The following is a 24,207-nucleotide window of genomic DNA, read 5'->3' as shown; positions in this document are numbered from 1 at the left end:
CTGCCTTTCCAAGTACTTACTCAGCTTCTAACCATTTGCAAGAAGTGGCTTCCCAAGACAGACATGTTTTTCTGTATGTTTAAATACCTTCACTGACTTACTCTCTATGACCTTGCCCAGCTTCTAAATTTCTAGCCTATGCAAAAAACAAAGTTAATTTTTCCTCTGGCCTTTCCTCTTGGTGGTCACTCAACAATCCCAGAACTTCTAGTAGCCTAACATCAACCCCATGTTTCAGTTAAAACTTCCATCTCCCATGTTCATGTTTTCAACGCAAATAAAAAGATAGTTTGTTTCCAGTAGAAAAACTGTTCTCTAGAATGTATAGAACAGCATACCCAGGGGAAGTCCTATTAATGTAATAACTGCCTCAAGGTTCACTATGGGAGGTGCCTGACAAAGCACAGCATTTCTGATAATTATGTTTGTAGATTCATTATCTCTACCCAGATGCTTCTGCATTTCTCTGCTTCCAGTATTCCAGATTTCAGCAAGGCTCTGCCTTTGGATGATTTACACTCTTCCACCAGCTTCCTGTTTATTGCCAACCCTTTCTTTGCCTTCTCCTTGGTCACACGAAGGTCAGTCCTATTTCTCTGGCCCTTTGGTTTTCCTCTTGCAGAAACCTTGTCCACACCTCTAATTTCTTGGAAGCTCCAGTAAATTTCTCTTTTGCTTTCTTTTCCTTCTCCAAGTTGCAAATGTCAGGAAGTGCTCGAAGGGATGCCTCAGGCACAAATTCTGCAAGGCAAAGACCACACAGTTTGTTGTGCTATCTCTCTCATATGCAAAAGAGGGGAGGGAGCGGAGAGCAGGTTAACCCAGGGTTTTTGATACTGGGATCCTAAAACGGAAGTTTGTTTTCCTATTTAAAAAAATCAATCTGTGCAATAGATATTGCTGGTGGTTGACTGCTGCATAGAATATGGTGGACTAAGTCAACTCTACATTCATGCTGGAGATCAGAAATTTCAACAATGTCAGAGCTCTGTGTCTGGCTAGCTCGGTCAGTTTATCAGAAAACAACCTAGCAAAATTCTGCCAATTTACTGAGCTAATTAGCTCACAAAGAATCAGACAAATTGCATAACAGTTCAGACAGAAAAGATTAAGACAGTACATGCGGTGTAAATGGGTTGGGAGAAAGTAGCAGAAAGCTGAGATCAGTTGGAACAGTTTATAACCCTACAGGTGTTCCTGCTGTTTCAGAATGCAACATGATTAGACAGCAAACGAATTTTTTCTTCATAAAAGCTAAATGGGCGCTTGAAAAATAACACGTTCTTCTAACTCATCCCAAAATGAAATGTTCTCTCTCTACATCTGTTAAAGGCAGAGCCAATCCTTGTAAATTAGCCACACATAGACATGTTTAAAGCTCATACATCACTGACACAGTTTTGCAACACAGCACAGGTATCTTGGGAAAAAATAGTGTTACTGCTTCCCTAGTTTTGCTGTGTGATAAGTTTCCTGCTCTCAGTTTCCTTACTACTGAAAAATGCCTTTTAGACAATCACAGCAATTAACAGAAACATGGATTCTAGAAGAATTTCAAATACTTAGGAATTTCACTACTACTAAAGTTTGTACATTGGAAATTGCTGTTTAATCAAACACAATATGAAATTACTAACAAAACAAAGAGGAATGTTTAAATAATTATTTTGTCTGAACATAAAGTACTGGTGGGTGGAAGATGAACTATTTCCAGATAAATTTGGCAGCCAGTACAAAAACCAAATACACTATGGCCTCTATTCTGAGTACATATTGAAGAAAGATTATGAACACAATGAAGAAAGCCACCAGAGTGTGGCCTGTAGTCAAAGGAAAAAAGATCCTGTTAAAAACTGTTGTTATTACACAGTACAGTAAAAAGATAAACATAACAACACTTACCAGATTCTTCTGCATGCTGCTAGCAGTTAGGGTGTTTTTACAGGCAGTTTAGCTGGCCATGGATCAGCAGAGCTGGATGCCGATGTGGGCCTCCGAGTATCACGAATTCAAGCTTCATGGCAAGTGATCATCCGTCAGAGAGTCCTCATGTATCAGCTGAATCCAAGACCAAGATGAGTCCTATGCTGGTATCCCAAATCAAAATGCTGTCTTGACATGAACAGAGTATTGCTCAAGAACAATCCTGTCTTTTCCTTACTTGCAGGTAATCTTCATATCCTCTGCTTTGATACAGCAAGGTTTCAAGGGGGTACAAGTATATAGCTGTCTCATTATAAAGACATTCTTGAAGAAATCTGCATGCCTGGACTTCAGGATTTCTTGATCTTTGCTTCTTAGCAGGGCTTGAGAACATCCAAACTATTTGCATGGCTCAAAGGTATGACATTATCAGAGCAAAATGTTAAGCCTGATTGCTATGTATACTAGGTCTTGGAACATTTAGAGCAAACAACCAAACCTGGCTGCACACCAAGATTTAAAAGAGGAAGATGACATCCAGTCTCCATGATTCAAGGCCAAGAGACACTTGGTATGGACAACTGCAAAACTCTGTGAGGAAACAGCTGGAAGACTGCCAAAATCACCTAGGGCATAGCTGAAGCAAGAACACTCACATTGTAATGGCCTATATGGAGAAACTGTGGCCTACTACAACAGCTGCAATAAGAATTAAGTCACTGCAGTTATTTACCAGATATACCACACTAGACAACTATTTAGTGCTGATCCACATCTTTTAACTGATAAAAATCCAATTTAAAAAGTAAAACAAAACAAAATCCAACACATGCAAATATGCACAAACAGCCAAAAAAAAAGGAAAATAGCACACCATGAGAATAAAATTAATACTGTGGCTGCAGCGTTGCCTATTTTATTTTGTTCACATCTCTCTTCAAATACTATACCTTCTGACAGAATACTCAAAACAGAAGATCTGCCTTATTTTGCTGCTTATTATTAAAATACAAACATATGTGTTCTCATGCAAGGCATAACGCACATTAAATGTATTTTCTTATTCATACTTAAGTTTGAATGATGTAAGATAAGTACCTTATAATCTTGATCTGGCAGCATGTTGAGTAAGAAAGTCACCATCTTCTGTGGAAACTCATATTTTATTGTCCAAAATAATAATTCTTCTAGAAAACATTTATGCTTCAAAACATCCATGATAGATTGATCTGCATAAAAGTTTGGAGGAGGGGATGTGTAATGTAATATTTATTAAAACTAAAAACAATTATAGTGCAGTTACACTGACATATAAAATTCAGTAACAAAAATTTAACAACATCTTAGTGTGCTCATTTTTTTTTCATAAACACTGGGAAAATTAACATGGCCAACACTACAGTGTCAGACTCTGTAACAATATGGATCTTGCAGAGAAGCCAACGAAAATTTTCAGTACAGTTCTATCACACACAAGTCCAGTCTTCATTAATTGCACTGAATTCTATCACCTTGCTGTAGTAGCTCCACTGATTGTAATGAATCACAGCAGTTTGCCCAACATTTACACAGCCATTTAATTGCAGGTAGGCTAATGCAGACTACTACCTAGCTGAAGTTAAAATAGGAAAACAACAAAATAAAATGTATGATTAAGTGCCGAGTTCTACCACCTAAGGACACTTGCGTTCTGTTTACACAGCTCTAAAGAAGATAAATAGAAGCAATAATGTATCAGTTATTTTTAAATCAATAATGTACTGATTGACCAACCACTAAGTTTTTGTGTGTTTGAATATTTTTTTTCTTAATATAAAAATTACCATAATCAGGCACTAGCTCCTGATGGCACCAAGAGAGACAGTCTCATCTCTCCCCATTCAACTCCTGGCCATTCATTCTGCCCCCTTATTCATGCTGACAGTGCAACTCTGTGGGGTACCTATGCAGGAATCAAGTTCTCCCTCCATTTTGTCAGCTTTGTTTTCAAACAGAGTAGTTTCATGATTGCAAAGCTGCACAAATTGACCTCTGCTAGAATAAACTGTTCATGAAGATATGGCTTGACAGAACATAAATCATATTAATCCCATTTAAAAAAAAATTACTAAAAAGACTCTCCATCAACTTTCTTCAAGAGATTGATTATTTATGATTTAAAACTACAACAGGCATAATCATGCTCCTTTATGCTTAGAAATCAATTAGATCTGGGTATATATCCCCACACACTCAAAATCCCATATTCTAATGGGACTGTATGAAGGCCTCCCATTAGCATAGGTTCAAAAACACTTAAGCTGAATATCTAGTCTTGAAGACTTACCTCTTCACTTAAATATGTAAGACAGCCTTAGGGACTGCACTGGATAGCTTTGTGCCTATTCTAACCTGGATAACCATTTATGCTTTTCCTCAGCAGGATTCCATTTTCCACCACTACCAAAAGTCAGAGTTCCCCAGCCAAGCAACCAATCAACCCAAAACATCTCAGGAATTGCAAAAGATCATGAAAAATAACAAATAATTTAAGTTTCAGAGATCTACTCAAGACTTCAGCAAGCCACACAAACACAAGGATATGTTTTATTCAATACATTCTACAAGTGTTGAAATAATGTTACCTTCCCAGAATCATGAAAGGTATTTTAGTATTAAAATATTTTGTAAAGCATTACACATCACCTAATGTCACAAACATATGATGATAATTTATGTTGCCTTCCTCACATCTTGTTATGAAATTATATATGTGATTTTACTGCCCTTGAAAGCTTGGCAACCATGAAGACTGATGTCCTCAGTCCACAGAATAGACAGCACAGGTTTAGCTACATGTTAAATGCCCCCGAGTGTGAACACTGGGCACAAAGACAAGTGACACAACACCTTATCTGTCACTGTTGTGCACCTTTCTCTGACATGTATCACAGCTGAACAGTGTGTATTAAACTCTTTATAGAGCAGTTTCAAGAAGGGACAAAAGAATCTAACTACTTACACCTGCTACAGAATTTCAGTAGGCAGAATGCTCTTACCCAACTCGGAAAATTTGTCAGGAACACTGAGACTGATGTTCCCACTCTTGTGAAGATCACCACATGATTTTAAATTTCTTTCAATAAATTAAAAAAAAAAAATAGTGCCTGTGGGTTTAAAATTGTCTTGAACAAGAGGTATTTCAGGTGGATGCAGGTTTTAAAACAGAATAAAAATAAAAATTCTCTCAGTACTCAGTCCCCTACCTGTATCAGTGAACCTCAGCACAAAACTTGTATTTTCTATAAAGAAATCTTTGATTCTTTCCTAGTGCCACAATACACCCTATCAACTGCTGTAAACACCTCTCTGGAACATGAGTCTTACCATTTTGAAATATTCCCAGTATATAAATAACCCTCTATACAGACAATACCACTAAAGAGTGGGATGGGACAGGGAGTCTGCTCATATGGAAAAGGTAAATCTGTTTTTATTCAATACTCAGTTTTCTAAAATTTTCTTTTCATACTCTTATTTTATACCCTAATGGACATAAAATATGAATACTGAAAACTTCAGAAAACTATTCAATATTTAATAAAAACAGATACTTACCCTTCCCCCATTGGCAGACTCCCTCCTCTGGGGCTGATATTAGGAGCTATCAACATCAGGAGCATAGTCCATGTTGGGGTGCCTCAGAGGGGGAAGACTACAATCCTGGGGGGAAATGAAATGTTGAATTAAAGTATCACTTTTCCCCAAATGCCACTGCTGATACTGGCTTTCAGATGTGGCAGATTCTCAACCTAAGCTTCCTCCCTGCTTATTTCCAGAGATTACACAGAATTGTCACAGTTGGAAAAGACCTCTAAGATCACTGAGTACAACTGTCCACCCAGGAGAAAAAAAGATCAATGAGGTTTCCCTTCAGCCTCCTCTTCTCCAAACCAAACAAGCTCAGTTCCCTCAGCCTCTCCTCACAGGACCTGTTCTCTAGACCCTTTCACCAGCTTGGCAGCCCTTCTCTGAACATGGTCCAACAACCCAATGTCCTTCTTGTAGTGAGGGGCCCAGAACTGCACACAGTACTTGTTGTGCGGCCCCACCAGTGCCAAGTACAGGGGCACAATCACTTCCCTACTCCAGTTGGCCACATTATTCCTGATGCAGGCAGGATGCTGTTGGCCTTCTTGGCCACCCAGGCACTCTCCCAGCTCATGTTAAGCTGGCTGCCAACCAGCATCCCCAGGTCCTTTTTTGCCCGGCAGCTTTCCAGCTACTCTTCCCCAAGCCTGTAGTGTTGCCTAGGGTTGTTGTGACCAAAATGCAAGACTGGCTCTCAGCCTTGTTGAACACCATGCTATTGGACTCAGCCCATTGATCTAACTTGTCCAGGTCCCTCTGCAGTGCCTTCCTATGCTCGAGCAGTAGGAATAGCAGCAGTACTCCTGCCCAATTTGGTGTTGTCTGCAAACTTACTGAGGGAGCATTCAATCCTCTCATCTAGATTATTAATAAAAATATTGAACAAGACTGGCCCCAAAACTGAGCCCTGGGATACACCACTGGTGACCAGCTGCCAACTGGATCCAACCCCATTCACTACGACTCTCTCAGCTGTAGTGGGCTCAACCATCCAGCCAGTTTTTTACCCAGCAAAGAGTACACCTGTGCGTGCCATGCACTGCCAGCTTCACTAGCAGAATGCTTGGGACATGGTGTTAAAAGCTTTACTGAAGTCTAAATAGACAACATCCACAGCCATTCCCTCATCCACCAGGTGGGTCATCTGGTCACAGAAGGAGATCAGGCTGGTCAAGCAAGACCTGCCCTTCCTGAACCCATGCTGGCTAGGCCTCATCTCCTGGCTGTCCTGCACTTGCCATGGGAGTGCCCTCAAGACAAATCTCTTAAAAATTCTGTATTTTACCAACATTGCTTCCTCACACCTTCCTCATCTGGGCCAACCCTGGGGCTGGGGACCAAGTCCTCAGCCTCATACAGCCATTATTGTTAGGGTCCAGAGATCCACCAAGCCCAGAAGCCTAGGGATACTGGCAATGGACAAGTCATGTCAAGGGGAACATGGCACTGCACCAACATTGCTACCTTCACACCTTTCTCATCTGGGCCACCCCCAGTGCTGATGACAGAAGCCACAGACTCACACATTAGTTGTTATTTATCAGAAAACCAGTATGTTTTTTCTTGCATTACCTTATTCTTAACTTATCTTTTATACAAGCTAACAGCCTCTAAACTTCAAGTTAGAAAGCTTTCCTTGCATGTCTGTAAGTTTCCTGCATTTCTCCAAAGCTACCTCCTCTTCTACATTATTATCTGCCATAATCCTTCACACACCATTTTTAACATCACCTCTTAACAACATAGTTGATAAAACATTTAATTCTCTGCTTTTCCAGCTTCCCAGTCTTTTTCCTACAATCTGCAACTACTAGAAACAATAAATCTTACTTTTCCACACTCCTCACAACACCTTTATACCTTTTTAACAACTTCATTAACTCCTTGCTTTTCAAATTCAAGTTCAAAACCTTCACTCCAAAGCCCCTCCAGAAATTTTAAATTTTATTCCAACTTTCACCATTTTTCACCCAAATGTTCTTTTCGCAGGGCCTTCAATTTCTTTGTCCTTCCTATGTCAGTCTCCTCATACAAAAAAAAAGTGTTCTTTATTTAATAATAAGATTAAATATTATTATTAAAATATGATTAATGAAACACTTTTTAGCACAAAAACATGTCACAGGCAAGGACATGAAAGTGTTACCTTGTCTCGAGCCTGTGGTCATTCTTGAATTAAAGCTTGCACTGATCTCAATGTGAGTGTTGCTCATGTTGGACTAGAAATTGCACAGAGGACTAATTTTGGTCTAGGAAAATAATGAAGGGGTTTCAAAGCAGCCTTTATTTAAGTATCTTCTCTTAAACATTACTAGGACAGTACAGAAAGACCAACCAGAATCAGAGACATTCTTGCCTGGCTGAGAACACAATCACATTGTTCAGTGGCATAATAAAAAAAATATTCAGAACAAACACATCAAAACCTTGTTTGCCAAGCTCCACTGCAACCTTGCCAGCCACCCAGTGAAAACCAAATTAATATTTAGAGGTCAACTTAAAACATGAGGGTAACAAGATGACTGTCCCAGACAGTGGTACTTCCTCAGGGGAAATCAAAATTGCCAATTACCACAATTTCAATTGCTATTATTTTTTAGATTTTGCTATGTTTAATATCTGTCAAACGTAGCACTACAGTGCTTGGTAAGTGAATTAATATCCCTAGATAATTTTTAAGATAGACATAAAGCACATACTGTAAACTGAGATCAGTACTTCATAAATACCTTTGGTGGTGCTGCTTAGTTTCACTCTCTTGCGCTTGCCCACACCTTGGCTACCATCCTGGTCCTCCTGAGGTGGGGGAAGATTTTTAAAAATTGGTAATCATATATTTAGAATTTTATTGCCAAGAGATGGTAAGCCCTCAAAATTCTGGTTTAACTATCAAGCCAAAACAGGTAAGCCCTGAATATACTGCCTTGCCAGAAAAATACTTCTGCAGTTTACAGGAGCAATTGACTCCATGCAACCCATTAGATAAAACATTTTTTTTTTAATTGCTTTTTTTCCCCCTACAGGCAACATCATCATCTGCAAGTTCAGACATCTTAATCCATTTAATTATTAATCCACAACACTATCTCAGGATACATGCATCCTTCAGATTCATGTTTAGCTTAGAAACATCTACTACTGTAGAAGTTAAACTAAACACTGAACTATGCAAAATTTCAAGACATTTAGTTCTCTGTAAAAGCACTGCTTTAGTTTGTAACTTCTGTAAATGTTGTAATCTAGCCTTTCACGTGTGTAACAAATCTGCCTTTAGGACTCACTCAGTAAGAAACAACATTAACCTTTCTAAATTCAGAAAGACAGAAAGAAAATCCAGTTAGAAGTGCACTCTTGCCATATTTCTTAATTAGAACACAGTTTTGGCTTTTGGATGAAAGAACTGGACTTACTTTTCAGCAATTGTTATTTGTTAAGCAGACCATGATTAAGGCAAATATAAAATTAAAAATTAACTTAGGAAATGCCACAAACTGAGGAAGTTGTTTTATTTTAAAAAAATTACACTGTCTTTAATTGCATCCCATGCTGTATCAATGTAATTTTATTAAATACATGAAAATAAAGAAGTGAAAATATATAACTAAAGAACATGTAAAATTTAAGTGTATAGTGTTTTATCTGCATGTTACTTCCTCATTCTTCTTTAAAAAATTCTAAATACATATTTCAAAAAAGTGTCTTCTGCTTTTTTTATGATGTAATTAACATCTTTAAACCAATTCCAGGTATGCATGTGTATGCAGAATTTCAATTTAGAAAAATCACATATGTGGTAATGTAATAAAATACCAGCATATCTACTTATGTCCATTTATATTCTGATCTCCTGGAGATCAGAAAGAGAAATAAGAGGTATCTGTAACTAGCAAGCTGTAGTGCAGTTACTGTAATTCCTCACTTATTTATTCCTAAAATATATTTTCCTTGAAAAAAATGTCTTCTCCTGATAAAAAAAAAAATTCTCCCTAAAATACTTTCTCCACCTTCAGCTTGGACTTCTTTCCTGAAAGAAGTATCAGTGATATCCGATCTCTCTTCAGACTCTTAACAACTTCAGTTTACTCCCCTCTTCTTGTTACTTACGGGGGTAAACCAGAAAGAACATACTGAGCCATTTCAAGTTTATTTGAAAATACTGCTTGAGGTTATTCACATGCACTTGAATTGCCTTCTTCTTTCATGGGCCTTGAAAGTTACACTGTCAGCAGACTTTTGTGTTGTGCTTTTTTCTTGTCTGTCAAGCAAAGGTGAAAACAACAAGCAATACTTTGAAAAATGCCAAATTATAAATAGCACCGCTGAAAGTGTAACACATGCTGTTGTGCTTGTGACAGAGGCAAACACGTCATACAACTGTTTTAGACATACACAAAAAATTGTTTTTACTTCAATACTTGTTCACACAGAAATGAACATCAGCAAAAATCCTATGAAAAACTGTAATTTACATTATTTAGATCTTGTTATACTACCCTATCAAAATAGCTGCTCAGGCTTGCTAGTTGAAACCAATTTTTAAATAGTAGGGCAAAAATTATAAAGTAACCCTACTAGAATTTAACTTTCCTCATTAAATTCCACTTATTTATTACATCTCAAGCTAAAAGGAGATTCCCTCCTCTTCATTCCCACTCAATGCGTTTGGTAAATAATGTCAAGTCTACACATGGAAATTTATCTACAGAGAAATTCTCACTGCTGCTAACACCAGTTCAGCTGGATTCTCAAGTGCCAAAAACCATTCACAGCATCACATGCTTTAAGTTTGCTTTAACCACTCCCAATTTACTTGATTGTGACTTTTGAACTACCTACACAAGTTTCTTCTGTATTACATACATAAATTATGCTGAAATAGTATGAGCAATAATAAGCATTTTTCAAGAGGTCCTCAGTAAATCAAAGGCATGAAATCTATTCCTTTGTATCTCCACTATTTATAATTATTAAAATGGAGAGAACATGTGGTAGATAGAAGAGTCACGGTTTGTGGGATTCGGCTGTAAGCATTCTCTCCCTTTCATATTCCATTCATTATAGTCTTTAAAAACAATCTCACCTCATCTGAAGAATCCCCTTGTCCTGATGTTGTCGTAGCACCTGCTAAACCTTTTGAAATAAAAAAAATTCAGAGATTCCTTTCATAAGTCTTACACTAAAAATAAGAGTATTTTACTATATTTAATGAGCCAGTAGGAAATCAAATACTTCATTAACTTTCTTTAAAAGATACACAACAGTGGACTGAGAAGATGGAGTAGGCTTTCAAAGTAATACAAAATCAGGGATTTGCAAGTACGTTCCATTGCAGGACTTCAACATACTGAGTTAATGGAGATAAGATCTTTCAGAAACTGAAAAAAAAACCTGATGGCCTTCTGTGACCAAAAAAAAAATAATCCACAGCACTTTTGTAAGAATTAGGGCTTAACTTAATTGCAGTGACAAAATTCCACTACGAGCAATTTCATCTTGCCTACTCAAATTCCACTAAAGCTATGACTAGAAAATGATGTTTAGTAGATTATCAATAAAAAGTTTATATGTTTAGCTTTTTTGACAGAATTAAAATGAGCCCTGTAATTTGGTGGTGAACTAAAGAACAGGTAATTCCTAAAGTTTCATTAAGATTTGTATTTTTTAAAAAAATAAAAGAACAGTTTACATAAAAGCTTGCAATAACAAAGTCTTCTCTTACAATATTTTTCTACACAAACCTTGAACTGCTAATGTGCTAGTTCCAGCTCCTTGTTCCTGCATACCACATGCAAGTTTATCCTCAGGAAATGCCAGTCCAGAGCCTTTCAAAGCAATTAGGTACTTTTCATGACTTTTCTTTGCATATGCATTCTCTCCAACACCTTGAATATATACATAAAACAGCATTTAAGAACAACAGCTACATGGTTCATAAACTTCATATTCTAAACAAGTAATGTTTAATTAGCTGTACAATTCTGAGATGTTGCAGCCAGAGTTTTTCCAAATCGTGAACTGAAATTCTAAAGACCAGAAACCTTCTCAGTTCTTCCCCTCCAACACTGTTTTCTTTTAAATGTAATTAATTTATATTTTACCAGCATTGCCACCATTAACAATACAGCCAAAAAAAAAGATTTTTTTATACAGGTTTTGGACAGGAAGGACAGTCTACAACTTCTAACTAATAAAAGATAAACCAATGAAAAAACTAGCAATGGTCATGTACCATAAATAAATCCTAATATTTTGGATCTTTCTTTGAAAGTTCAAATTTTGACAGCTGCAATGGTATTTCACAAAGCAAAGTCATACTGCATGCTCGGGATATAAAATTTTCACAAATTGACTAAGAAAAACCAAATACAATTGTTATATGAGGAAAAAATAAACTTCAGAGGAGTAAATTGTTTCAAGGGTTTAAGAAAAAGAAAACATGAAAAAGATTACAGCATTTTAACTGTACACATTCTGCATTCCAAGTCAGAAGGACAGATTTTGCTCTAGAATCCCTTTGCCTTCCCAGAAACTGTACCTACTCAGACACACGCTCTCCATTCCAGGGCTCCAGATAAGAATGTCTTATTTCCCATTCTCTCTCCACCTTTTTATTTCAGAAATCAATCACATAGAGTAAAAAGGGGTCATTAAATTTCTCCCATGTAAATTTCATTAGATAGGAGAGAAAAAGAGGAAGGAAAATGAATAAAGACAACAGCCCCAGAAACAGCTTTCCTAATTGTTCCTCTCAAATAGAGATCTGGAGATTGCCTGCTCTTCAACTAGCTGCTGCCCAAGCCAGTTATGGCAACTTAAATCTACAGTAATTACTATTTGTTACACACCCATGCAAAGGAAGTATGGAAAGGACTTGAAATAAGACACTTATAATTACAAGAAAATAAGATGGAATGAATTTATACTAAGTGGATTTGGGTTAAGAGTGACAGCCCAACATTTTCAGATGCATTACAACCTGGTATAGGATGGAATGAAAAACTGGGAGGAGGCTTGTTTTTAAGGAAAAAAAAAAAAAGGCTTCACAAAAGTGCAGGACAGGCCACCTGAAGCCCACCCCTCTTCTATCAACAACAAAAAACCCATCCTTAAAACAATGCATTTTTCTAGGGTTTGAGAAGTCAGAAAGACAAGAACTGAAGTGACAAACAAAACTTAAGCCTTTAAATACCTCATAATCTCAAAATTTAATTAGTAGAAATAACACAAACATACCAGAGGTAAGATTTTTGTAGAACTGTTGGCTAGTCAAAACCTGGGTAAGAACTGATCGCATTGCTCCTCCCATTTTAGTCAAGTCTTCTAGAAAAGAAACATGAGGCTCCAAAACTTGGAGGATTTTATGAAGATCTTTCTCTGATGGCAGATCAAGAGCTGAAAACCACACAACAAGAACTTCTGATGTAAACGTATTTGGCCAAGACCTTCACAAAGCTTTAACTACCACAAAATAAATTAATTTCTATATTCAGATGCTCTAAAATTCACATGCACACATTTCAAATTAATTCAGATTTCATTTTCTGGAAGAGCTCAGCACAATTCCAGGTAACATAAAACACAAATTTAAGAATAAAATCACCTACCCAGGAAGTAACTTGGATAGGAAAAGATATACAAAATGCAATTATATAAACTATAAACAGCATTCATAGAACCAATTCACAGAACCTCTTCACAGCCTGCAAAGCAAGAAACAGCAGCATGGTAAGATATGCCAGATACATGCAAATGTAAAACATACCAGGTTCATTATACCCCTCTCTTAAGTGCTGAATAAGACTAAAGATGAACTGTGGAAGAACTAACTCTGACATCATCAACAAGTCTTTTGGGACACATGGAACATTTGAATTTGACTTAATCCGGTGCCTTTTACAAAACCTATAAAACAAATGAGAAAAAATATTAGCCAAGCATAGCTCAGCAGAGTTAACATACACTAAGTAAACCCTTACTTTTTCCATTTTTTCAAAGAATATACACTTTTACATTAAAGGTAGTCTGAATTGGTATTCTGAAATCCCAATTGCTATGTTCAAACCCATTTTTTTTCTGTGTCCAGTGAATTATAAAGATGCCAATTTTTTTCCCCTTCTCAAAGTTCACATATGTAACATCCCAGTTTTTTCCCACACCTGGTAGAAGCACTTTCCATTGAACACTGAATTATTTTTTTAGCAAGACATACCTCCAACTTCTAAACAGCCTAATTGAAAATACTGAAATAAAACTGTTCTCTCCTTTCTGTAAAACAGTAAGAGGCTGGCCTGATTCTTCAAGTCTTAAGATAGTGACTTTACTTTAGAGTCTTCTGAATTAACAAAGACAACTTCCAAAAGCATTATTTGCAGGATCAGTATTTATTTCAAATGTATACCAACTAAGGCTTACTCAAAAAGGGTAAAAAGACCATGCAGAAATTGTGCAAATTGCTTCATCTAAAATAAGAAAAAAAACCCATTTATTCTTTGGAGAATTCCTGTTCAGTAGTAGTTGAGGCTTGGCTAATGCACAGTGACATGAGCTTGAGCCAAACCCCATTACAACAGACAGAATGATTTTCCCACTGACTTAACATGAGCCTGACTCAAGAACAACTGAATACTTTTCAGTTCCAAGTCTAATTTTAGAAAGGACATTTCCCAACATCAAAGAGCTATTTATCCATGTCAAAAAAATAAGCTAACAAGGAATAAAGAGTCTAAAAGCACATCATACTAAATTAAACTTTACTGAAAAGATTCACTAGATTTTACCCGTTAGTTTTCAACATGAAGATTTGGAAATGGATTCAGTATGTTTTAATATGGAAGTTGTTTTCTAAATTTCTTTGTATCTTTACTATATTGGCTATGCCATACTTTCCAAAAGAAGCCTGCTACTTTCTACAACACAAGCCTTTCTTTTTTGAGGACCAGTGGAACCACCTTCAGGCAAAGAAAACACATGAAAACCACAAAGCAAGTATCTGAATTTAGGACAAATACCAATTTAAAACAAAAGGACACAAGACTTGCAGTTACAATGGCACCTTCACAAGAATGGCTAACATCTTCAAAAGACTAAAGACTAAACAATTCTTACATGTTACAGATCACACTTTTTATTAAGAAAAGGTAAATAAGAACAGTACTAGCCAGATGGCCTACAGTTTGTATATACAGCCTATCCATCCCTAGGAGGGGAGAAAAGTGCCTGACAGAAAGAGTTCAGTGATGAATGACAACATTCTGTCAATTAATGCACAAATTTATGGGTTTCACTTTTGAAATTCACTTTTGCAAATTACATACAGAGAAGTATTGAAAAGTAATTAACTTTTTCACTTCCGTCATTCACTTTGTCTCATCCACATACAGAAACCTGAACTACCATAAATCACAAATGTAGCTTGATGTATGTTGCAGTATGGTACCTCACTTACTATCTTTAAGTATTTGGTTTCCCTTTCATCAATATCCTTGTAAAAGGAGATAAAAAGTAAAGGAAAACTTAAAAGATACGCAAGGATAGAATTACTATGCAACGTGTTTTAAAATCTTTTAATGGCTGCATTCAACAAAAAGACATTTTCACTAGCGATGATCACAAGCTAAGGGAGACACATGACAAAATTCTTGTTTTGAATCCCCACTTCTACTAAGCACAAGACTTTCGTCCACAGAAAAAAAGCTCTGCTCTTCAAGTTTATGCCAGTATACCACTTGTGAATCAGTCTATGGATTAATTATCCCAAATTTAACATATCCTTGACTGAAAGTAACGAATCATGTCTTCCCTTGAGACTCTCAAGACAGTACTATTGACTCACTAAGTGTGCTATTATTACTCTCCTGGCCACCCAGCAGATCAGGTAGATACAAAGCTTGATGCAAAGCCAACACCCCCACTTCAAAGAATAATTTATTAAGTTTGCCAGTTACTAGAGCAGCTGAAAAAGGCCTTCAGTAAGAGCCAGACCACACCCTCACAGCTTTAAACATTCGCTCAGCTGTCCTTCCACTGCATCCAACAGTGTCTCAAGTTTCAGTTGCATTTCAGAAACTTGACATAAGTTCATGCATACACAGAGGGACTATTCTTACCCTCACTTTTCTCTCATTATTTATTTTATTCTTGCCTCCCCATGTTTAAAAATAATTTGTTTTCAACTGGATCATAAAGTTGTCAGCACCAGGCATCCCATTTTCACAAGTCTGATAGCACTACTGTGCTCTGAGTACCTGACTCTTGGGGGGTTGGACTAGATGATCTTCAGAGGTCCCTTCCAACTCTGACCACTCTGGGACTCTGCCAGAAGTTTTTAAGGAAAAGAATCTGGAACCCAACTGACAGGACACAAGTGAAAACTACTAGACATCAATTCCTATGCAAATAAAGGAATCCAATATTTGATTCTTCAAATTGGTAACAATGTCATATCTAAACTGAGCTTTTATTTAAGACATTACATGCATTTCAAACTGCATATCACATGACTGACAATGTCATGTGATGTTTCATTAAGTATTCAATCAAAATTAGTAAGTTCTGTAAATAAGAATTCTACACACACTTTAAAGAGTATGCATTTTGTCCCTAATGCAAAACTAACATGTAAACACTATTCTTACTTACACTGAGTGTGCAAAATAGATGCAAGATGCAAAATACCATGAGTGGTACAACTGCCCCTAAGAGTTCTTGTGAACTGATTTTTCATTCTTTACATATTGGTAAAGAGTGTTTAAATATTTTTTCCTGCTTTTGCATTTTGCATATTGAAACAGATCTTAATTCAGAACAAAATATAACTTGCATAATCAGGATTATTAAATTACCTTGATGAAAAAGGGCCTTGATATATTGCAGCCTTGCTTTAGGTAAAAATCCTAAATCCACTGTTCCTAACCAAAAACACATACAGTGGTAACTTTGAAGAAATGAAGAGAAATAAACAAAATATCCCTCTGAAAAATCAGGTTCTGTGTGTTTCTCCCTCCTACCCTACTAATTAAATTTCAATAGTTAAATTCCTTTCACCTGCAAAATAGGATTTCAAAAGTTAATTGATACAGTATTGACTTCAAGGTCTGAGGAAATGACAGCTCTTCTCTTTTATCTGCAAGCCACAGAGGAATGCAGAGATAAAACTGAGACTCTGACAAGAAGCAAAGCCAACTGAAAGGATGTCAGTCTAACCCTGCTAACCAGGAAAGCTCCAAAGTAGAGACACTAGAGTCAATACTGGAGGACAATGAAAACACAGCAGAATTAAAGGCTTCTCAAGAACAAAAACCACAAAACACCTTATAAAGGATCTCTTTCCAGGCTCTAATCCTTGATGACAAAGCTGTTTGGTCAGGTTAGGAGGCTAGAAAACACAGATGAAACTCTCAGAAATTATTCCAATACTCACAGAACAGCAGCAAGAGAGGCAGTGAGTCACCAGAAGCTCCTTTAGTGCTCAGTGCTACACTGAGCACCCTTCAGTGAAGCAAGGTCTCTAGTTCAAAGAAAAAGGAGATGAAGCTCTGCAGGAGAACATTTCTATTATTCTCTGTTAGTCCTCAGACATAAACATCTTTTATAGTAGACAAAACTACAATGAGTTTCATTAGTACACAAGTACCCATTAACAATCAGAAACAGTAGATTTCAGAGTTTCAATTGTGAGACCTTAGAAACACAGGGAGTATGAGAAGGAAAGGACTTCTGAATAGAGCTGAAGCTGAGCCTGTTTAAATTGATCCTCAAAGTTGTTGAATTTGAGCATTTTGATGGACAATAGAGTAACTGGACAGACTAACAATCTTCTACTGCAAAAAGGTTGTCTTTCTAGAAAAGGGGTGGACAGTCTGAGGTATAATTACTGCACTGTAATTGCATCCAAGTATAGCTTACATCCACCTAGTTTGATCAAAAAGTCTCAATTTACACACAATTTAAAATATATTTGTACAATAACAGACATGCAGCTAGTATATTTGCAAATACAACACCCACCCTTTTTGGTGTTGCTTTTTCAAACATCACAGTGATTACAAAGTGAAGCCCTTGCAAAAAAAAAAAAAAAAAAGCCTCAGTGATGCTGCTAAAGATGTTTTAAATAATCTTCATTCATCCATTTGCATGTATTAACATGGTATCTAACCATTTTGTGCAACAGGAACTGCAGTATTTTCCATTGACAAATAGAACAGTACTTCTTAAATGAGCCGTTAATTTAGTATTTCACTGTAATGAAGAAGGCATGACCATAATACTCTTCTAATTCAACTCTAAAAAGCAATCTTCATGAAAGATAACTTTAAAAAAGCCCCAAATAAAAATATTTGCATTCAAAATGCTTTGCTACCATAGAGTTTAAATATACTTTTTTTTTTTTTTCCAACTATAGACCTAAAGACAGAAATTAAGATACAATGTTCTGGATGCTTAATTTAATAATTTTTAGGATCTGATTTTCAGAGTTCTTAGCCTCATATAACATTCACAAAGCAGAATTTCCAGCCGACTTTAGAAGTAGGTCAGTGAGAGCTCTCACCAGAGCCATCTTTGCTTGGCCCTCACTCCTCCCAAACCATTAGTCTGCCTAATCTCCCTGACCAGTTTCAGAGTCCCATCAATTATCTACCTTAAAGCACATAGACAGTATATCTTCAGTTTGAAGAACAAAAAACAAATTTCCAAAATACAACTGTTAGAAATTATTTTTCTCATTAACAAAATTTTCCTAAGAAAGTTTAAAGAGGTCAAGCATCTAAGCAACTGCACAGCGCTAGACAAATGTCAAAACATTTGTTTCTTCAGGATTTCAATATCATGTGAATTTTAATAAAAACTATTAACTTAACCTGAAGATACCACTTTGGTCAGGCCTCCAACAAACAAGGTGCATATATATACACACAAAATGTTCGGTTTTCTTAAAAAGGTAAGCATCCATGTGATTTATGTCAGAGCTATTATTGCTGCAGGCACCATGCAGAAAAAGAGATGCATCCTGGTGATGACAAGCCAGCTTACTACATAGTTCTTGCTGTTGTAATAAATTAAAGGGCTACCTCCATTATTTCAATGCAAAAACCCTTCGGATTATTTTCAAAGCTTACTAACAGTACCCTCCATAGAGGATGGCACTTAGGACACTATTATTTAAAATCACCTGTAGTTATCTGATACCATTTCAGGATTCTTTAAAAATATACAATTGCTGATATTCTACAAATTATAAGGAACAATGACCCGAACTCTGAATCAACCTATATTAATTGTTATTAAGAAAGATCTAAAAGACAAAAGTTCTTTAGGAATGCGTTCTCCAAATATATACCCCAAATCATGTCTATTACGTTGCCAACAGACCCATCAACAGCTCCATGTAGCTCAGATATGCACCAGACAAATAACACTCCACCCTGACATAGCGAACTTAGAACCCTGGACAGCTGATAGCTTCACACAAGGGACAAAAGGAGCTTCAGAAGTTCTGGGATCAAAGCAAAGGAACTGAAAATCAACAATGGCTAGCCCAAATGTAAACAAAATTGTTTCCACAGGCCTCTAAAATGCCAGTTCTTCTTAAATTGACTAAATATCAAAGTATATTATAAAGCAATAGTAAGTCATCCAATAAATAAGCCAATTTCAGCAGAGGCAAGGTACACAGCAGTCCTATCTTGTAAGCTCAATCTTCAGATTGCTCAGAGCTCATTCCAGCCTGACCTTGAATGATCCCAGGGATAGGAATCTGAGATAGTACTGAGAAGCTGCATAGACAACAGAGAAGCTGCACGGAGTTGCTAGAGATCCCACAGAATGCCATTTGTACCAGCCCAACAACACTGAACACAAGGACGTTTTTACGTAGTTTCATAATGGTCAGAGGCGAAACTCTTTGACAATACATAGGGTCTTGGCCTCTTGATAAAGCATCTGTTTCAGCAACTTCTTGAAGAAAGATCCAAAAGAACACACTTCTTTCCTTGAGGCTGTATTACCAAACCTAGTCTAGGTCCTGAAGAAGTTAAACCTTGTCTACTCTTAAAGAATATAATTGAGAGGCACACTGGAAGGGACAAGCTATATGTATGCTAAACAGATGATTCACTGTTGCAAGACACTCCATAAAATAGCCACATAATCTACTTAATGACAGAAAAATAGTTATTACCTGTACATCCAAGAACCTCACCAGCAGCAGATCTGACTTTTCTGATTTTAAGTAGATCACAGCTGCTACAACCCAAGATGATACAAGAGACTTTGCCTCATGAACATGCACAGAATACATCCAAAGGTAAGTATTAATAATAGATTTCTCAACAGCAAGCTTGCTCTTTTATTGTCACCCTATTTATTGAAGTTGTCTCAAGTTTAGAATAGGAAAAAAGTTCCTTCACTCAGCAACAGAAAGTAAAAGAAGTAGAATATATTAGAATGATGGAACCGTTTAGGTTGGAAAGGACCCTTAAGATCATCTAGTCCAACTGTAACCTAACACTGCTAAGTCCACAACTAAACCATGTCCCTAAGCACCATGTCTACACTCTTCTAAATACCTACAGGGATGGTGACTCAACCATTTCCCTGGGCAGCCTGTTCCAATGCTTGACAACCCTTTGGTGAATAAATTTTTCCTAATATCCAATCTAAACCTCCCCTGGTGCAACTTGAGGCCATTTCCCCTTGTCCTATCTTCCATATATTGGTAGAGGGTATTCTTCCATAGCTCCCAAATGGCACAGCAAGGCAATTTGTATTGAAGTTAGTTCCCGTGTCTCTGAAAAGGGATAAAATAAGGAATGGAGCCAGAAGGAGGAAAAGAAGGATAAAGGGACAGAGTAGCAAAGGTCACGAATACTAGGTACCTACTGTCTAAAATTTAACTAAAATGAACTATTCAAGAATACTTACTGGGTGCAAACATTTTAACGTACTGAAAAGCAGCCAATTCTAAATAAAGAGAGAATTAGCAGGCGAGAAATTAAGAACATACTTCTCATTATTGTTGGCTATGAGAAGAGGTAAAGAGAATTTTCCAGCCTTCCATAAGAGATCACAGTAGATGCAACAGATTAATCAATTCCCAGGAGAAAGAGAAGGGGGGGAAAAAAAAAAAAAAAAGACAGAGAGAGAAGTCTGATCCTGATCCAACGTGTAGCTTGGACAGGATCTCTATGAAACCTACACTGATGTATATACCAAAACAAAGAGCTAAATGGAAAGGTAAGTATGGATCATTAGAGACAGGACTGCAGAAAGCTTAAAGATAGGTACTTCAAGGTGCTTTTGAACATATGGCATACAACATCAGTCTACAACAGTTACCTTTTTTATAACTATAGCTTTTTTTTTTTTTTACTTCCCATGTCTACTTATAAAGAAATGGCCCACGGTCACAAGTGAAAATTGATCATTTCTTAGATCCTTTGATACAGGCAATAAGAGAAGGCAACGATGTATGTCAATGGAGCCACTGGTTGCCATAATTGCCATAAAATACTCAGCAAACCACCCCCTGCAAGTTCTTAACCGGGCTTCTCGCCTTTCAGGATATGCAACTCTTGATAGAGATATTCTCTGTACTGTAATGCAGCACTAAAACATCTGCTTCCCACATGATTTATTTACAAATAAGTCAACACACTTTGAGGCATACTCAGAAACAGGACACGAGGGAATGAAATAGCCAATGTGTAGAGACTCCATAGTATATCAGGTTACTGTCTAAAGACTTAAAGGGGAATCAGAACAGGGCAGCCACAGGCACAAGATGGTACTCATCAATAACATCACTGACTAGTTATACTTTTACCATAACCACATGGCATACTGCTTTCTTCAAACTGACTTTATAAACTACCAAGTTTCATTATGACTCAAGATAATCTACCAACTAAAAAATACTCCAGTCTGAATTTTCCCTGATCAACTGCATGGTGGTTTTTTTTCCTCCAACAGATGAACTTGTCTGTTGAACTATGAGCATATGTCTACTATAAATGATTCAGAACTGAAGATTTTGCCTTCTTCTAAAGATTATTAATTATCTCTGATGGAGCAGCAAAATTTCATTTGTCCACAGCTAGATGCCATATGGGAGAGGACTACAAACTATTTTCACCACTGACATATCACTGGATCTTAAAATCTATTAAACCTTGCCACAGCTAGAGTGTTTAATACTTTGACAAGCAGCTACATTTACAAGCTTGGCTATTTTCTGAAGACTAAGTTACATTCTAGTAGATCAGACTAACTGCAATTTAACCATTAAAAACACTTTGCATAGTAATCAAAAGGTTCAAGAATGTGACGATCTGATTTTAAAAAAAAAAAAAAAAAAAGAGAATTACACAATGTACCCAAAGCAAATCAGCATCCACTAATTATGCTATATTCCAGCTTCCTTATATGAAAGCATCACAAATAAAACACTAACACGTGGTTATCTCTAAACAGTTAATTATAGATATCATTAGTAATAAAAGATTAAGAGACACATGCTTATACCCCAAAACAAACCATTTCTAGATTTACATTAGTCACCCTAAAGGAATTGGAAAGATATTCCAAATGATACGCTAAAGAGATTTCCTTTACAGAAGACCAGTTAACTAAGACTTTATCAGAAGTATTTTTTGCACCAAATCAAAAAACTCTGAACATGGAGACCAGATAACAAGAACCAACAGAAACAAACCATTGTTACTATAGTATTTGTATACAGCATCTACAAAAAATTTTATTTGAGCAGGCAGATGGTAGATAAAGTTTAAGTAGGCTCCACGTTTGATTCCCTCGCTATTAATAGAAGCCTTGGCTGTGGTGGCCAAGGTTATATCAGGCTAGATACACTCCAGCTTCCTAAATCTACCACAAAGGCCTCCTAACTTTAACACATAGAGCATTACCTTTGTAATTGTGCAATTGATTTGTATACTCAAAGCTAAATCAGTTTCTCTAAACACACTGCACTGAAGCAATTCAAGTCAACAGATAAAACTCTGTGCTTGCACACTTAAATGTTTTTACACTGGTTTAAGCTTAACTTTGTCTTGCATAGCAAACAAAGTTTCTAGTTCACTTAATTGCACTGGCTTAACATCAATGCTTTACATAAGCAACCTTATGTCCAGGATCTCCATATACTGTCATTTATTGTCCTTCTCCATGTTCAGGAGGACTGGAAAATCTACAGCTCAACTCAGGAAGTGTTGTTTCTGAACTTACAGTATGGAATTCTTTCTCTAGAACAATCAAATCTCCTGAGAAGACCTACCTCAAACCCTAAACAATTTACTCTCAAATTCTACTATTAAGTAGTATGTAGGCTAAATATAACAGAGAAATTGGAATATTCTTACTCCCCCAGGGTTTACACCTGTTTACACTACAAATTTAGCAGCTTTATAAATTTATTCTTTATTAAACCAGCTTTCCTCCAGAAGAAAACTGTTTATAATAGGAAAAGAAAATTGTGAAATCTATTAAGTCTGGGATTAGAAGAGCATCTTTTTAATATCTACCTACAGTATGTAACTTTGCCTGGGCTCTGTTAAAATCCTACCACTAAGAGGAGCCCTAAATATATCCCACACTGAGCACTGAAAGAAATTACAGTAATTTTATTTTTTCTTACTTCTTAAGATCAAGGGGAATCACTTCAGTGTTTCAGAATTACTTCAGTAATACTGAGGCAAGTACAATCACTATAAGTTGAACAAGAACTAATACAGAAAGAGTCACTTCAGGGGCAGCCCCCTGAAACCACTGAGGTTCAACAAAAACAAGAGGAAAAAAATTATTCCATTGGAGGGAGTCTAACAATAAGAAAAGATTCCACCAAAAAGGAGGAATGAAGAAATTACCAAGTTGGATATTAGGAGAAATGAAGGGGGAAAAAACCTAACAAGAAACAAAGAATGAAGCCTCCTCAAAGTCTCAAGCAGGAGCATGATGACACAAAGAATCAGAGCCAAGATGACAACAACCTTCAAGCAACAGAAAAAGTGGAGTAAATGAAATCTCTAAGTAGAAATGGAAAAAGAGAAGGAATTTTAAAATATTGAGTAATATAGAATTACACATTGTAAATGTTAAAAACATTAAAAGATCCAAAGAAAATGTTTCAGTATTTCTACACGTTCCTAGCTTTTTCTGCTAGGTATGCCACAACTCAGGGTTTACTAGCAAAAGATGAGGTGGCTTTTATGAAAGCCATCTCACCAAGACTATTGGGGCAGAGACTATTCTAAGAAGCTACTCAGAAAAGAAACCTCACTCAAGCACTCCAAACTGTCTTCTGGTGAAGTCTTTAGCTCTTTGATGGATGAACAGGATCACAACGAGATCCAAAAAGATACTCAGTTGTGAAGCTTACTGGCTAGGTATCACCTCCACTCAATAACTGGCTGACTGATCTTTCCTTTTACAGTTGAGTACAAAGGAAACAAAGGAGGGTATAATGAGGTCCCACACTCTTCTTCTGACCAGGTACTTAAGTCTTGCCTCTAGCACGTTTGCACACTTACAGAATACCAAGGCCATTTGACTTCCCCAAAACCCTGCTCTGTTGTACCCATCCAAGAGTTACCAAATTCCTTTATTTAAAGCGGCCAACAGCAAAAACACAAGGCAAGCTGAACC

General features: G+C 36.8%; 1 protein-coding gene across 1 annotated transcript in view; it reads right to left on the bottom strand.

Moving 5' to 3' along the window:
• Positions 1-13,448, bottom strand: part of UBR3 (ubiquitin protein ligase E3 component n-recognin 3 (putative)) — a 78,950-nt gene extending 65,502 nt beyond the window's left edge. Inside the window, exons 1-6 of the mRNA XM_009996138.1 lie at positions 13,316-13,448; positions 12,787-12,945; positions 11,292-11,435; positions 10,634-10,683; positions 8,283-8,349; positions 3,022-3,152 (exon numbers count right to left, since the gene is read on the bottom strand). Of these exons, the coding sequence (XP_009994440.1) occupies positions 3,022-3,152; positions 8,283-8,349; positions 10,634-10,683; positions 11,292-11,435; positions 12,787-12,945; positions 13,316-13,391 (627 nt within the window). The 5' untranslated portion in view covers positions 13,392-13,448. The remainder of the gene's footprint in view (positions 1-3,021; positions 3,153-8,282; positions 8,350-10,633; positions 10,684-11,291; positions 11,436-12,786; positions 12,946-13,315) is intronic.
• Positions 13,449-24,207: the final 10,759 nt, after the last annotated feature.

This window comes from Chaetura pelagica, unplaced genomic scaffold (assembly GCF_000747805.2).
Source record: "Chaetura pelagica isolate M959 unplaced genomic scaffold, ChaPel_1.0 scaffold3, whole genome shotgun sequence".
Classification (NCBI taxonomy): Eukaryota; Metazoa; Chordata; class Aves; order Apodiformes; family Apodidae; genus Chaetura; species Chaetura pelagica.
Note: the sequence above shows the minus strand (reverse complement) of the source record. Positions and strands in the feature narration are given on the sequence as shown.